Below are 16178 nucleotides of genomic sequence, written 5' to 3'. Positions count from 1 at the left end.
TAAATAATTGTGAGGAAATGAAGTATCAGGAACAAGACTGAGAGGTGGTGAATCGTCTTCATGCTATGAGTGTCAATGAAGATATATTCTGCAGATAGAAGGAAAGGAAATAATGTGAAAGGTAAGATGTGTGGGGATACCATACCTTCAACACACAACAAAGCCAACATGTGAACATGTCCACTCACACTTACACACTCACATTTGCATGGTGTATACTACACTTGTGGTTTGTAAGACATGAAAGAAAAAGCACTCAGTAGAACTCCTTGGTAGGGGCGGGGGGGGCGGTAAGTTTCCCACTTCAGTCCAAGAATATAAGTGGTTTATTAAAAGGTGAATTATAGACAAGGTTTATTATAGGAGGTAGACCCCAAAGGAATGAGCAATGCACAAGAAGGGAAAAGTCAGGGTTGTCAGTGTATGAGAAAATAAAAGAGCAAAAACAGCCATAGCATGGAAGAGAGGAAAAGGATGCCTCAGTGTAGTCCTAAGGACTTGACTATGTAATGGGTCAAATTTAGATATCTCTTAGAGACATATTGGAATGTCCCTCTTTGTGGCCCTGATCCTGGAACTTACCTTGCTGATGAGCTCCCCGATCATCCCGTTCCAGGAGGTGTTATGGAGCTGGTGACCATACCTGCCATCAGGGGCCTGGTATATCTCATACTTGAATCCCAGAGCCTTAGCCAATGCATCCAGCACATCTATGGAGAACCCTTTGTAACGCTTGGGCTGTCCAAGGATGTTCTCAGCCACCATCACAAAAGGCTCTTCCTGTAGAAAATAGAACGAATATTCTTCAAACCAACAACACGTTAATTGACATATGTTTCCAGGCTATTGGTACAGGGACCAACCTGATGAATCGTAACATTAGAATGTTAGTATTAGGGCTGGGGATGTAGCTCAGTGGTAAAGCAAATGTTTAGCGTATATAAGGCCCTAGGTTCCATTCCCAGCATGGATAATAATGATTATAACCAACAACAACAATAGTGGAATGTTGGTATTTACCCAATTTCTATGAAGAGACTGAACTCTCCTGCCCTTTTCTAAAAGCTCTTTATGGACAGTCAAGGTACAGTGCACAGGAGCGATGCTCCAGTCAGCAGGTCGGCATGGGGCAGTAGGGATTTAATTGTCCTGTGTGTTTTTTCCTAGCCTCTATCCTAACCCTCAGACCCCACAATCAAATGGTGTCTTTTCTTTCCTTCTACTATAGAATTCATACTGACATAGGACTCTGTTCTTAGGATATGCCATTATTCTAGGGGAGCCACATAAGACTTAAGACACTTCTCATGTAGAATAATGCATGGTCAATAAAGCTATGTGATATTAGACAGAGAGAAGACAGCATTTCATCTATCAGGTTGTACTAGAAAATAAGTGCCCATTATCAGACCAATGTTACACCATAAGTTAAAGGATAGGGAAGGATTAAACCTCAAGATCATGAATCCACAACCATACTGAGTTCATACCTACAGACTATATCTATGTCCTGGGGGGTAGGTGATCATCTAGAAAACATTTCAGCCACCTACCCACACTATTTCTTCTTGTGTGAAATTGAATATGAAGGGTCTGAGGGCAAAGAGCCCCCCTGGGAATGCACCTAATGGAATTCTTTTAGTTAAAAGAAATAGAATTTGCTGGGAAGCAGTAGTGCACACCTTTAATCCCAGCACTCGGGAGGCAGAGACAGGCTGATCTCTGTGGGTTCAAGGCCAGCATGGTCTACAGAGTGAGATCCAGGACAGGCACCAAAACTACATGGAGAAAACCTGTCTCCAAAAATCAAAAAAAAAAAAAGAAAAGAAAGAGAAAGAAAGGAAGGAAAGAAGGAGGGAGGGAGGGAGGGAGGGAGGGAGGGAGGGAGGGAGAGAGAGAAAGAGAGAGAAAGAAAGAAAGAAAGAAAGAAAGAAAGAAAGAAAGAAAAAGAAAAAAAGTAGAATTTAAGGCTCATTCATATTATGCATTCAGGGAAAGCAGAAATGTTTCAGGCAAAGGTTTCTGAGTTTTCTGGGAGGGAATGAAAAAGTTGAGCCATGTCTGGGCTACCCCAAAATTAGAAAATTTTAAGTTCTTCTAAAAGGAAAAATAAATTTAAAAAATATTAATGAGTCTTACAATTGCAACAGTCTATGATTCCAGGAAAACTATGTAGAAAAAAGCACAACTAATTAACATTTATTCACTGCACACTTATTATCACATTTACCCTCAGCAGTGTTAGCCACTAGGAGAATGTCCTCCCCCAAGCATCTTTCTGGGAAAGCTGGCTATCCACATTGTTCTCTAAGGAGGAGCAGTAGGTCAAGATCCGGGTAGGATCCCAGTAGGAGCCCAGCAGCAGTTGCTGTGAGTGGTCCTCCTACACTGTACCTTGGAGATCTCCTCTAGTAGTCCTAGAAGTCCTTGGAGAGACTTCCATCTCACTCTCCCTTAGGTTGCGCCACATAATTATCTGAATGAGAGGACTCCTGAGAACTTGAGTGGCCTCTCAACATCCCCTCCTCAACCCTGCATTCACCAGAGAGCAGCTTCTGACTCAGAGACCTGGAAAATGAAGGTCCCAGGACATCCCCATGATCCTACCAAGACAGTCACCACTTTGAGAGTCAGTCCTTGGAGGCGGCTGCCCATGGGCCTCTCCTGCAGACTGCCATTCAAGCCCTTCTCCGAGTCCCAGGTTGCCAGCTGTGGAGAGAAACAGGGAAGAGTAAGGGATGGAAGAATCTGGTATACACCTTAGAGGCCCCTGCTAAACTAGGATCTTGAATCAGACAGTCAGACAGCAACAACCTGGGCCTCTTGGAGACCTAGAGGCATCTCCAAACCATAAAAGGACAGAGTTGCATCACACAGAAAGTTTTACTTCCTCCACCATCTCACTTGGAGGCCCAGAGCCCTAAAATCCCTAAAATAAAGCCAACTGGGAGGATTTTGCCTCTGGAATGAATGTTTATGTCTAATTTTATTCTGTCCTCTATGAAAGTGATATCACTGTGCATTCCACAAAGTCTTCTCTTCCCTACCTAGGCCTTTAACTTTCCCTTTGATGCTACTACAACTAGTTGAATTGAGGTAGAATAATAATGCAATTAACAAAGACACAAGTATAAGGCTTGTCAAGCATCCTGGGCCCTACAACACCAAGGGCTAAGTTCTCTCTGCCTGTTTTTGTTGTAGCACAACCTCAATAACTTTCTGTGATAGGTAGGTAGAAGCTGGTAGCCAAGTACATGTGCTTGGTATCTGTCAGTATCTTTTTGAGGCTTCAGACTGTATCCAATACTCTGATGTATCCAGCACCCCTGATGTGTTTGCTAAGTGGGTAGACAGGACTCTGGCTTTGGAACAGTAGAGAAGACAAAATGTTCAAGAGTCATTTTTCCTTCTTGCATGGCTACAAGGTCTTAGCAACAATGACCAAACCCTTGTGCTGTCAATGAACCTCAATTATTAATTGTAGAGAGACAATAGACACTTCTTGAGGCAACTAAATCAGAACTTTCAGGTCTGGTCATGAGGAATATTAATGCACCCTAAGCCACTGGCTTAGCTGTGTCTTGGGCTCTTTTGTGGGAACTTTTTTGAACACACTAAAACCTTGCTCCATCTATGGAGATTCTGATTGAATTGGCTGGTAGTGGACAAGATACGGACATGTTAGTTCTCTTGGTGATTCTAACATTCAGCAAGGATTATGTGCCACTGCTATAAATCAAATTGGTAGTTCTCAAACTATAGATATGTGCAAGTCACATGGCTTTTCTAGGTTTTTTCTGATGAGATTATCCATGTCTAACAAGCCCCAAGATGCTGCTGGTGCTCCATTGAGCTCCATTTATATAGCAAGGGGTTAATGCATCAAACAGCTCTAGACAGTACCCATTCTTCATTATGGAAGAAGTATAAGGTATCTGTTTAACATGTTCCTTGGGACATGTGCCCCTGGGGCCCTAAAGGAGCTGCCAAAGCTGCACTTAGGATATTTCTACTCTGGAGTTCTGACACTCAACCCTAAGAAGCCACATTTCTAGAAGATGAGAAAGCATTCTACCTGAGAGGTACAACAATTCTGAGACCTAAAACAAAAAGCACCAAAATGAGATATAGAAGCCCATATTAAGACTAAAAGAAGTCTGGTGTTTCTGATTGTCACTTTGGACCCAAAGTCTACTAATATCAATTCCATCTTAAATAATACAATGTATTTCAGTAGAGAATAAATAATTTAATCTAGAGCATGGCCACGTACTCTACAGAGCCCCACACCACTGCTAATTAACTTACAGCACACTGGAGTGAAGAGCAAATTGAGATTACCAGAATTCTAATAAAAAAACACCAAAGATATTTAATGGTACCATTCTCTGAGAACTGAAACAAAGAGAAGGAAATAATGTGGTTATTTCCCACCGTGGTTTCAAAAAAAATAGTACCCAGACTCAGGAGATTCATGAAGCTGATTAAAAATTAAGGCCGGGGCTGAAGAAATGGCTCAGCAGTTAAGAGCACATGCTGCTCTTGCAGAGGACCCAGTTTCCATTCTCAGAACTTACATGGCTGCTCACAACTGCCTATAACTCCAGCTCTAAGAGATCCAATGTCCCCATCAGCCTCACAAGTATTGGATGCCTGTGGCACACTCACACACATGAGACAAAACACTCATACATACACATCAATTAAAAATAAGCACAATCTTTAACAAACAAAATAAAATGACTGTTGAAGACAAAAGTAAAAACTCAGTCAAAGGCTTGGTTTCCTGTTTTCTTTGTGTGCTACAGAATGGATCTAAGGGCCAGGAACAGGTGTGTGTTTTGGCTATCTGTATCTGCATCCAATAACTGTTTAGCTGGCTCTGGAGTTGCCTACTCCCTAATGTGTGGTCCGTGTTTCTGGGTGTGGGTGGTGTTTGGAGGTGTCTTTTACCATCACAATGATTCACAGTTAGGATGAAGGCAATCTTGACATAAGGATGTGTCAACCAGATATTCTAGCCTATGTTGTGATTGGATTTCTGCAGCTGCTGCCAAGCATCCTTGGCACAGGGAGGGGCATCTTAGCACTTTGATACCTTGGCTTGATTGAGCACCTGGTGTAAAACTCTGCCTAGCCTTCATCAGCCAGGCTGTATTTGTATTGAGATTGTACTTGGGTGTGAGATTTGGGAGGAAAAGCAAACAGGAGCATGGAATAAAACACTTGCCTACTTAGGTTTCAGTTCATTGATATAAGAGCTCTGTCTTTCAAGGCTTCTCCATGAATGCTTTGCTTCTACCCACAACGCTCTGGGCAGCACAACTCTGCCCCAACCATTGCAACAGTTTCCTTATCAGCCTCATTACTACCAGCTCTGCTCTAGTCCATCTTCCGTGTGTTGGAACATACCTTTCATAAATTAACCAGGCCTAGAGAGATGGCTCAGTGGTTAAGAACACATTGCTTTGGTAATCAACCAGGGTTCAGTTTCTAGCACCCACACGGTAGTCATAATCATCCTTAACTCCAGTTCCAGGGGATCCAATGCCTTCTTCCAGATTCCATGGGTACCAGGCATGCATATGATACACAAACATACATGTAAACCAAAATACTTATATGCATAAAATACAATTTTAAAGTATTTCAAAACAAGTCAAAACACAAAGTATACAAATTATCATTTTCTAATAAATTCTCATTTCCTACAGAGTAACTCCAAACATTCATAAGTCTGACCCAAAACAACAGCTTTCCCAACCCCAAGTCTACTTTGACCTTCAGCCCACTTTAGATAGCCATGTATACTCTAATCCCAGGAATTCTACTCTTTCCCACGCTCAACATGTGCCCTCTTGTACCTTATGTTCAATTATTTCTGCCTAGGATGCTTTTTCTCTCCTTCTGGGTCTGATAAATTATGACTCATCTTTAAAAACCACTGTTACTTTAGAATAGTTTTAGAATAACAGAAATGTTGTAGAGGTTCCACTAATCATTCCCAACACCCATCTCCCTTGATATGAAGGTACAAATATATCATGCATTATTATAATACATTAGTATGTTATATTCATCACAACTAATGTTCCTCCTAGTTTCCGGGATGTATGCAAAGCTGTACTAGAAGTGGTCTCCAGGGCCTCTGACTCAGAATTAGTCTCTGGGGCACTTATGGGGCCTCACTTCCTGCCCTACTCCCTGGGACTAGGACCATAAGCTGCAGTTGGCCTTGCTCATTCCCATCACTTGGCTCTAACATTGCCTCAGATACCACTGCAATCTCCTCTCCATAAGCAGCTGTTATAACTGGTGTAGCTTTGGAGAAGATGGGAGCTTGAAGGCGTGAAATTAGCAAGCTTTATGAATGAGTCATGTGATCTCAGCATTTACCAGGATAACCTCAGAGCACTTGAGACATAGAAGGTCATCAATGAACATTTGCTCAATATATTCACTCAAATTCCATTTTTTATTTGTAAAATAGCATACCATTTGTATTTCCTGCCTACCAAGTTGAGAGGCTGTTAAAAGAATAAAATAATTTTGAAATAACCTAGCATAAAATTGCTTAATTAAGAATCACCAACAGGTTATAAACCTGTTTCATATAACCTGAATTATGTGTACAGAAAAAGTATTGATAAAAATAGAACAAAGTATGCTAAAATGTGTGTGATATATGTTACATGTAGGCAGAGTAATAGCAAACAGCCATTATTACCTGCTTTATGTTTATCTTCTTTTAATAGGATTTTCACTGCTTTAGCAGGAAGGGAAAAGGAGCTTTAGGTAAACAATAACTAGCACAATGATTCAATAAAATTCTATCACATGCTCTTCTGGGGACTGAAAGTCAAAGGTACATCTAGATTCTTACCTGTTATTAAGTTAAGGCTTAATTCTATTTAAAAACAAATAACCAAATAAATTCAGTGTCTGGCTACAGGGAACTATGGGGAGAGGGGTCCCTCATCTCGTAGAGGAGGCATACTGCTAACTTTACCATTGTCTCATATCCTAAGACTCCATGCTAGAGTAGAGCCCCTTAAACTTGGTGGGTCTGGAGACAGAGAAGTAACCACAGGTGAGGACCGGATCACAAAGACAGGAAATCTTTCTCTATTAAGAAAGCGGGATGACATTGAACATTTTTGTTAATATTTAGTCAAATCTGACAGAAGAACATGTAAGTCAAAGTGGACATCATAAGAAAGGGAAAAGAAAAAGTATTCTAAGCCTGTTGTTATCTTCATCTTTGGTTCTGAAAGTACCTGAGACTTAACGGTTTTTTTGTTTTGTTTTGTTTTCTTTTCTTTTAATACCAAGTTTCTCTCTTTGGCCTTTAGGCATCCTGTAGCTTGCAAAGGAAGAAGAACTACTTCAAAGTGAAACACAAATTCTGTCTTTCAAACACATCAAAGTGCAACCATGTTCCAGAATTCAGGATCCTTCGTGTTGGGCAAGAAAGCTTATTATTCTCTCAGATGAGGCTAGAGCCCAGTGCCTGAGGCTGAGACCATTTCCACAAAGCTATGTGTTCTTGTCCAAATCTTAAGACCAGAGTTGGAGTTTTCACAATTTCTGAGAGAGGCAATGTCACAGAACACCCTGTCTAAAAGACCAGGACAGATCAAGAGAGTTCCAATGAGAAAACCCAATGGAATTTAAAAATAATTCCCAAGCTTGCAGCCAGTCAACTTAGGAGGGAACTGTCCCTCACCTCCACCCTGAGGGCATCTGACGTTCCCTGATCAGAATGCAAGGAGAACATCTCAGTTAGCAAGAGCCAAATGAGGCTGATAGAGTTGATAAATGGGAAGTCAGAAAAGCCTTTTACTAAGAAGTCCTGACACTTAGTCACACAGCTCCAGACCATTTCATTTGTACCTAAGTACATCAACCGTATTTTGTAGACAGGGTTTTGTTTATGGGATAGATGAATTGATGGTCATAGACACTCACTTTTGACAGCTGACCTGTCAAGATCAGTGGCTGAAAAACTAATTTCCAGCACTGTTAAACAAAACGAGTACTGCTGCTAGTTGATAAGAGCCGTGTTTTCATTCACTGTGGAGATCTTCTCTACCCAGACCAGAAACAGAGAAGGAGCCAGGGGTTATGGTACAGCCATTGCTTGGAAGGAGATATATGGGCTCAAAATCTGATTATGACAAACAACTGTTCCAGAGATCAGCCAATTGGAGAATAAATTTCATAAGCCACTGGTCTTGGAAAAATGTATTTCCTGAGTCAATTGGAGTGCTCGTCATGCTGGTGTTCGTAAGTTGTAAGATGTGAGGATTTAGAACTTTGTGGCCCCATCCTTAGTAAATTCAGGGCTATTAACCCTAAACTGAACGAGCTTCTTTCAGAAGACTGGACTTTGTGATCTATAACTTAATTGCAGAAGTATCTTAGAGAGTCCTTCTCTGCTCACGGGGAAGTGGGATGAAAAATGGAGGCAATTCTGACTAATTTATAGTTCAGAGACCAGTTTCATGGCCTTGCAGGAGCTGAGCAAGAAAGTAGGAAGGGATAGGAGTAGAGCCCAGGGAAGAAAAGAGGAAGGTTGGGGAAGAGAAAAAGAAAGTTTATTCACTTAACCCCAAATCTCATGTTTCATAATATCTAACACCATAATAGATCGCAGACCTGTATTGTCAACTGCTACCACTGAATCTTATAGGAAGGTCTCAAGAGAAAACTAAAAGTAGGAACTCATTTTATAACCATGTCATACAAATGGCACCACCAGAACAAATGTCCCATGTCAACTCTATTCTTGCCAACCTAGGACAGTAATCACCAGAGTACAGATGGCATCAGGTGGGACAGAGGCTTCAGTGATGATTGTGACAGTGTGTTTATCATTTCAGTGATGAGGTCTTCCTAAAATAATATGCCCTCTGTTATTCTAATTCCTTGCCCACTTGTATTGGAAGACAAATGGGCTCAGGGCATATTTCAAAGGACACAGCCTTGAATGGAGGAACAAGGTGAAGAGGAATCCATTATTTTGAACAAGCTTGAATTGGACATTTAGCCAACAATGATTTCAGAAAATTGATTACGAGTCATTTATTTTGAGGAAAGGGATTCAGGAGATTGAACCAAAGGCCTCACACATGCTAAACAGCCACTCTACCAGTGAGCTACATTCTCAGCCAATTGCCAATTACAAGTCATAAGCAAAGCCAAATACAGGGAAGATGTACTCAGAAACAAGACAACATCTGAGAAGCAGTATGCTAGCATCTGAGAACAGAATGTTAATATCCATGACCAAGTTTCCCAAAGTAATGTCTAATTGGAGAATTCATATGGGGGGGGGGGGATTCTAGCACATGAGGGCCACCAAGACATGGTGCGGAGGGTTTAAACTGCAGACACCATCAGTCAGCACCAAGTTAATAAACTGCTACTGAGAAAGGGGCAGACAAACTCCTGAAGCTCCGGACATGCTACAGGACAGGAACTCGCTCTGACAGAGAACTGAAAGATTCTCTCAACCAAGGCCAGTTGCACAGGGAACTGAGTGTTTGCTAAGAGTTACACTATCCCAAAGCAAGCCCCCATGGAACACAACTGCCTGTTCAGAGGGCAAAACTGCCAGAATCAGAAACTACAATGAAGTAAGAGGAGAACTGTGATGTATCAAAGCTTCATGACAAACCATCAACAAGAGAGAAATAACAACTTGCCCAGGGATGCTGGAGAGGAAGGTGAGAAGAGCTGACAGCACCTCTATTGCCAGGACATGGGGCTCATGATGGAAGCAATGGGCACACCAGAGCTTTAGCCTGTCACTCCAAAGCCCAAGAAACCAAGAGCTCACTAGGCTAGGAGGACTGACATCATCAACAATGCCATTGGTGAAATCTTTCTGTCAAATTGCTCCCTCCCCTAGACCTCTCTGTCTTGTTCCACTCTTAGTTCATGACTTATACCCACCCTTGCATATCTATACACATGTGTGTATGTTATATACATATATCATGTATACATATGCATGCATATATAAAGTATATACTACAACCAAAATATAGAATCTTATATGAGAGAAAATATATTATTAGTCTTTTTGCATTTAAATCATTTCATTTAATATAAATTTCCAGCTCCATTTATTTTCTTGAAATTATCATGATTTCATTCTTCTTTATGGCCAAACAAAATTCCATTATGTATATTTACCACATGTTCTTTTAGTCACTTTTTTATTCATTTATATCTGTGCACACACGTGTATACACATGGAAGCCAGGTGTCAACATTGGGTGGGATGTCTTCTTCATTCATCCTCTGCCTTATGTTTAAAGCCATCATTTCTATCTGAACATAGAGGACCAAGGTTCCTCCTGCCTCTGAATCCCTAGCCCTGTTAAAAATGTGTGCTGCCATGGCTAGCTTTTTACATGAGTGCTGGGGATCTAAACGCAGGTGCTCATGCTTGTCCAGTAAGCACCCTACAGACTGAGCTGTCTCCTGTCAATTTTGTTGACTCATCTGCTGAAGGGTGTCTAGTCCATTTTCTAGCTACTTTGAACAATGCAGCAGTAAACGTGTATGTCCAACTATCTCAATGACAGGACTTAGGGTCACTATGTGTATTCCCAGGAGTGATGTCACTTGCTCATGTGTCACGTGGTAGTTCTATGTCTTTTTTGTTTTTGAGTTTGATTTTTAAAGACTCTCCCATACTGGTTTCCATGATGGCTGCACTAGTTCAGTTCCTACCAGAGAGTAATAAGGGTCTTTCCTCTCATCCCTGCCGTCATGGGCTGTCATTTGTTTTCTTGATGCTCTGACTGAGCTGAGAGAGAATGTCTAAGCAGTTTTAAAAGGCAAAAGATTTATGCATTCTGAAGAGAAACCAGAGTATTCCAAGCAGTTTTAATTTGCATTTCTCTGATGGTCAGGGTATTGAACATTTTTGAAAAAGTTTGCTGGCCTGAGAACTGTCTGCTCAGTTCACTAGTCTACTTACTGACTAGAAGATTTGTTTATTTGGTGTTTAATTCTGTAGTTCTTTATAGACTATCAATATTACAGCTACCCTGTCTAAAGGGAAGTTGGCAAAGAGTTCTACCATTTTATAGTCTATCCACTCTGATGATAGTTTCCTTTGCTGCGCAATTCTTTGTATTTCATGTAATCCCAACTGTCAATTCTCAGGATCATTTCTGGGACTACTGGAGTCCTGTTCACTGAAGTTTTAGCCTATGCATATCATGAAGTATTTCCTCTTTGTTTTCCTCTAGCAGTTCCAGCAAAGGAGAAATCCTTCAAGATACATGCACAGGCAAGAAGGTCACACATACTACTGAATTCTCACTAAGTAAAGTTAAGGAAAAAGAATCATGACATAGCATCCAAGAGTGATGGGACAGTGTTGAGTCTACATATGCTCAATAAAGGACTCACAGTGGGTGTGTCTGAAGAAAACTTACACCTGATTTTCAAAAGTAGAGAAAGAACTTGTCTTCACAATGAACACACTTCAAAGCCTAATATATATATATGTGTGTGTGTGTGTGTGTGTGTGTGTGTGTATGTATGTATGTATATATGTATATATATATACACATATATATACATATATATGTATATATATGTGTATATATATATATATAATGTGTATGCTGTGCTTCTGAACACAAGAAAATGAAAAACTCACTAAACTAGCCCAAATCCAAGATGGATATTACCAAGTGTCATTGAAGATCTGGAATGTAAAACATGCAGCCACACGAGAAGACAGTATGATAATTTCTTACGAAATAAACATACACTTACCATACAACCCAGCAAATCCACCTCTAGGCATTCTATAAGGGAAATGTAAAATATTCTCATAAAAAGATCTGTATGAGAATTTTCATAGAAGCTTTAGTCATAATAGCAAAATAAAACAGAAGCTCCAAATTGGTCAATTGGCAAATGGATAAACAAACTGTGGTATATTTTTGCGACCAAATACTATCTCAGAAATAGAAAGCAGCAAGCTCCAGACACATGCAGCAACATGGATGAAGCTAGGAAGTGTTACAGTAAGTGAATCAGGCCAGACACAAAAGACTCCATACTTCATGATTCTATTTATATGACATTCTCATAAAGGCAATATTACAGGAAATGAAAAATAGATCCATGGTTGCCTGAGGCTGAGATTACAAGGGAAGTATCACATGCAATAGGAAACAGGGGTTCGTGTGGATAATGGAAGTGTTCGATATCTTGAGTGTGCTGGTAACTATACACTAGGATGCATTCATCTGGACACATCAAATGGGTACAGATAATTGCCTCGAAATGCCTTATGTGCTCATATTAACATTTCGAAAATGATGAAGCCATGTGCTAGAGAGTGGGACCAACTTGTTATCTGCTATGTCTATGGCCATTTGGCAAGGATGACTAGAGGGAAGGATTCTCAAAGCAGCAATATAACCCATGACAGTACACTTGAGTGATGGTGCCTTAACTACTTGTAGCTAGATGGCATCAAGTGACCAAGAAATTGCCTGCTGTGATTGCCGACTGTCAATCTGACAAGATCTAGAAACAGTCTAGGAGAGCAGCCTGCGGGCAGTTCTGTGAGAGATCCCATAGATGTAGACCTCTGGGTGTGCCTGTGAGGGGTTATCTAATTAAGGTGGGAGACCAGCTTTAACTGTGGGCAGTACCATTCTATGGGCTGGAGTCCGGAACTGAATAAAAAGAAGAAAGTGAGTTGAGCACAGACATTCATCTCTTTCTCTCTCTCTCTGCCTCCTTGGTGTGGATGTAATGTAAGCAGCCATCCTCAAGTTTCCCACCAAGATGATCTATCAACCTCGAATTGTGAGAGGAAATCGACTCTATCTTAATTAAGTTGCTTTTGTCAGAGTGTTGTCACAGCCACAAGACGAAGAACCAACACACCCATTCATCTAGAAAAACTGAGTGCACCGGTTTAAATAAAGCCATGTGCAGCAGCACACATTTTTAATTCTAGCACATGGAGGGGGGGGCTGAGGCCAGAAGAGTTTCATGGGTTCAAGACTAGCCTGGGCTGCATAACAACTCTGCTTCAAAAAAATCATAACATGCAAAAAAAGGTAATTCCATGAGGATGGTAATTATATAATATTTAAAATAGTATGCTTTAACTTTTTCTAATGCTCATTTCATTCTGTGAGAAGATCCACACATTTGCCTAAACACAAAGGCTGCTTTAAGTGGCTGTTTCTGGCATTGTTGGAGCAATAAGATTGCAGGGAACATTCTCTCTGGCACAACACAGTTCTGTAATGTGTGAATTGTTTTACAGAGAGGAAGCATTGCTTTTATAATCATAAGAAAAACAATAAAGCGATTTTCATTTTGAAACTACACAGTGATCTAGCTTATGGCTGTAAGGTTGGCTTTGTATCTCTCCTTAATTGTCTTAGGTGTATTGGTTTTGTCTCCTCAAATAAACTGAATTTTCTAGTAATGGTGCCTCAGAATGCCAGGCTGGAATCCCATATCTTCCATTTGTGAGCCTGGGATCTTTGGCAAGTTACTTCAACTGGTCATACCTTTTCCTTGGGTTCAAATACCCTTATCTATAGCTTTCATGAGAGTCCATTTCTTTCTCTCATATCTATGCTATGCCCAAACCCATACTAACAACTTTCTAAATCTCATTATTTTGTACTGACTAGAATTAACTATACTGTGCACATTAGTCACAAGTCTGAATTCTGACAAGCTACTTTCTGACAGCCTGTTCTAGGAGTCTCTATATTGAAAAAAGTGGCAGGTTGTCTTCCACCATATACTCTCTAAACTTCGGGCCATCTCCTCACTGGCCACTTCCATTTCCCTTTGTTCTTTGATTCTTGCTCACCCTTTAAAATTCACTCTTACGATCACCTCATATCTTCAGGAGGGAGCATCTCCCTTTGTCAAACCTATAATGTTCTGACATAGAGCTGTGGTAATGCTCTGTGTGATATATTAAAATTTCATGTCTATCTATTCAGAAATAGACTAGCTCTCTTTTAAGACAGAAACTATTGCTTCTTCATTTTGATTCACTCAATAAAATCTTATTAGGAAATTAATGTGTTTCATCACCCCCTGGGCATTTCCTCATTATTGCCTGTGATATCGTGTTTCCTGAAAATTCTAGCTTTTAACAAACCTATGTTATGCCCCATATCTGAAGCTCTACAGAAGGCTGGCTCCTTCAGTGCTAACTTATTTACTATAGCTCAAAGTCTCTGAGCTAGGTTTTCTCTTCCAAATGATTTTGTGTTGAAAACTAGTATTTCAAATTATGGGAAAGTATTAGTAAAACAGATCAGATAAATGACATTTAAAGCAGTAGATGGAACTCAGAAGAGGACAGACCTAGCATTCACAAGGTCCTGGGTTTGATCCTCAGCACCACAACTAATCAATAGTTAATTAATTAATCCATCAACAAAATGGCTCATTAAGAAGGTGTTTTGTCATTACTTTAGACCTTTGTTGGTATGTACGGTCTGTGAACCATCATCAGAATATGACCTTGAGTACATCCCATGTCAACTGAATCAGTGTCTGAATCTAACCAGGTGATACACAGGCACAGTAAAGCTTGAGAAACATAGCCACTGGCTTATAGCACCATTATATCTTGTCTAGAACTTTGACTTACCAATATTCTTATCTATTTAACCTCTACAAAATTCTAGAGTTTTCCTTCTTTTATTTTTTAAGATGTAAATTATTTTATTGTCATCTCCTCCCAAAATTCACATCTTCTTTCATTAAATATGGACAATCCTTTCCAAGCTCTCCAAGACTCATTAAGAGCTGGTCCATGACTATCCTTTAAATTTAACCAACACTAACTTTCCACCTGTCCCTCTAATCCCAACCCTGAGCCAATGACATTGGCTGCCTGTTATTTTCTCTCTGGAGCCAAGGTCCCCTCTGTTAAAGAGCTCTGATACAGCCCTCTTTCTCATCCCTGCTAATGCTTATCTCTCATTCACATCCCATGCTTGGCTCTTTCTCATCTGGCTGCTCTTACCTGATGAGTTCTACTTTGGATAAAACCTTTCTAGGTCACTTATCCTAAGTGCTTACAATATTATCAAGCACAAGGTTTGGCTATTTTCTTCACTCCCTAAAACACTGTAATTGTGAAAAACACCCTTCATGCTACATAGGATATTTGGTTTATTTTTTTTTCACTGCCACATACTAAATATCTGACATGGTTTCTGGGCCATAGCGCACAGTTCAAAATATCTAGTGAATGAACAAAGACATTGTACCTAGGATACAGCAAACTTTCCCACAAATGACCAGACAATAAATTACCAAGGCTTTACAGCCACATGATCTTTATGGTGAAATATTCGGTGAGTTTAAGTGGTTCTGACCAACTTTGCTGATGAAGTTGGAGATTGGAGTAAGCAAAGTGGACATCACTTATGAGTTCTTAATTATCAGTACATTTATTTCTATTGTTTCCTTTTTCCAGAACAATCTCCCATTTGCCGGAATCGCATTTCCAAAGAACTATCTTTCTCCAAAGATTTAATTTGTTGTTTATTAAGTTGTTTGTCGTGTTTGAAGAAACTTATTTTCTCCCCCTGAGCAGATGTGGCAGGTCTTCCTGCATTCTTAACACAATATGCTAACGCTTGTTCCTGGCCCATGTCACATTTAGATTTCCCTATCAGTTCTTGTATCAGACTGTACCTCTAAAGGTTATTCTGACATTGGTCCTTCCACACACTTTTCTGTCATATAAGTACCATGCCACTGGGACTCCCTGCATGCTCTGCTGTAAAGGGACTTCTCCATCTCCTATTAAAAATAGAATTTAGCCAGGCGGTGGTGTCACACACCTTTAATCCCAGCACTCGGGAGGCAGAGCTAGTCGGATCTCTGTGAGGTCGAGGCCAGCTTGGGCTACAGAGTGAGTTCCAGGAAAGGCACAAAGCTACACAGAGAAACCCTGTCTCGAAAAACAAAACAAAACAAAACAAAAGTAGAATTTAACAAGTGAGTCTCTGTTATTTCAAGGCCAACTGAAAATATACAGCAAGTTCCAGGATAGCCAGGGCTATATAGTGAGATACTATCTCAAAAACAAAAACAAACATACAAAACAATAGCAAAATAGTCAACTCCGTCTTCCTTTCAAT

At 40.3% G+C, this 16178-nt stretch overlaps 1 protein-coding gene across 2 annotated transcripts in view; it reads right to left on the bottom strand.

Annotated features, from left to right (window-relative positions):
• The window catches only part of Grid1 (glutamate ionotropic receptor delta type subunit 1), a 731151-nt gene that overhangs the window by 120016 nt on the left and 594957 nt on the right, over nt 1-16178 (bottom strand). For both annotated transcript variants that reach the window (XM_059274150.1, XM_059274152.1), the window contains exons 9-10: nt 2608-2709; nt 583-780 (exon numbers count right to left, since the gene is read on the bottom strand). In XM_059274150.1, coding sequence (XP_059130133.1) covers nt 583-780; nt 2608-2709 — 300 coding nt within the window. The remainder of the gene's footprint in view (nt 1-582; nt 781-2607; nt 2710-16178) is intronic.

The sequence above is a fragment of the Peromyscus eremicus genome, chromosome 9 (assembly GCF_949786415.1).
Source record: "Peromyscus eremicus chromosome 9, PerEre_H2_v1, whole genome shotgun sequence".
Taxonomy (NCBI): domain Eukaryota; kingdom Metazoa; phylum Chordata; class Mammalia; order Rodentia; family Cricetidae; genus Peromyscus; species Peromyscus eremicus.
Note: the sequence above shows the minus strand (reverse complement) of the source record. Positions and strands in the feature narration are given on the sequence as shown.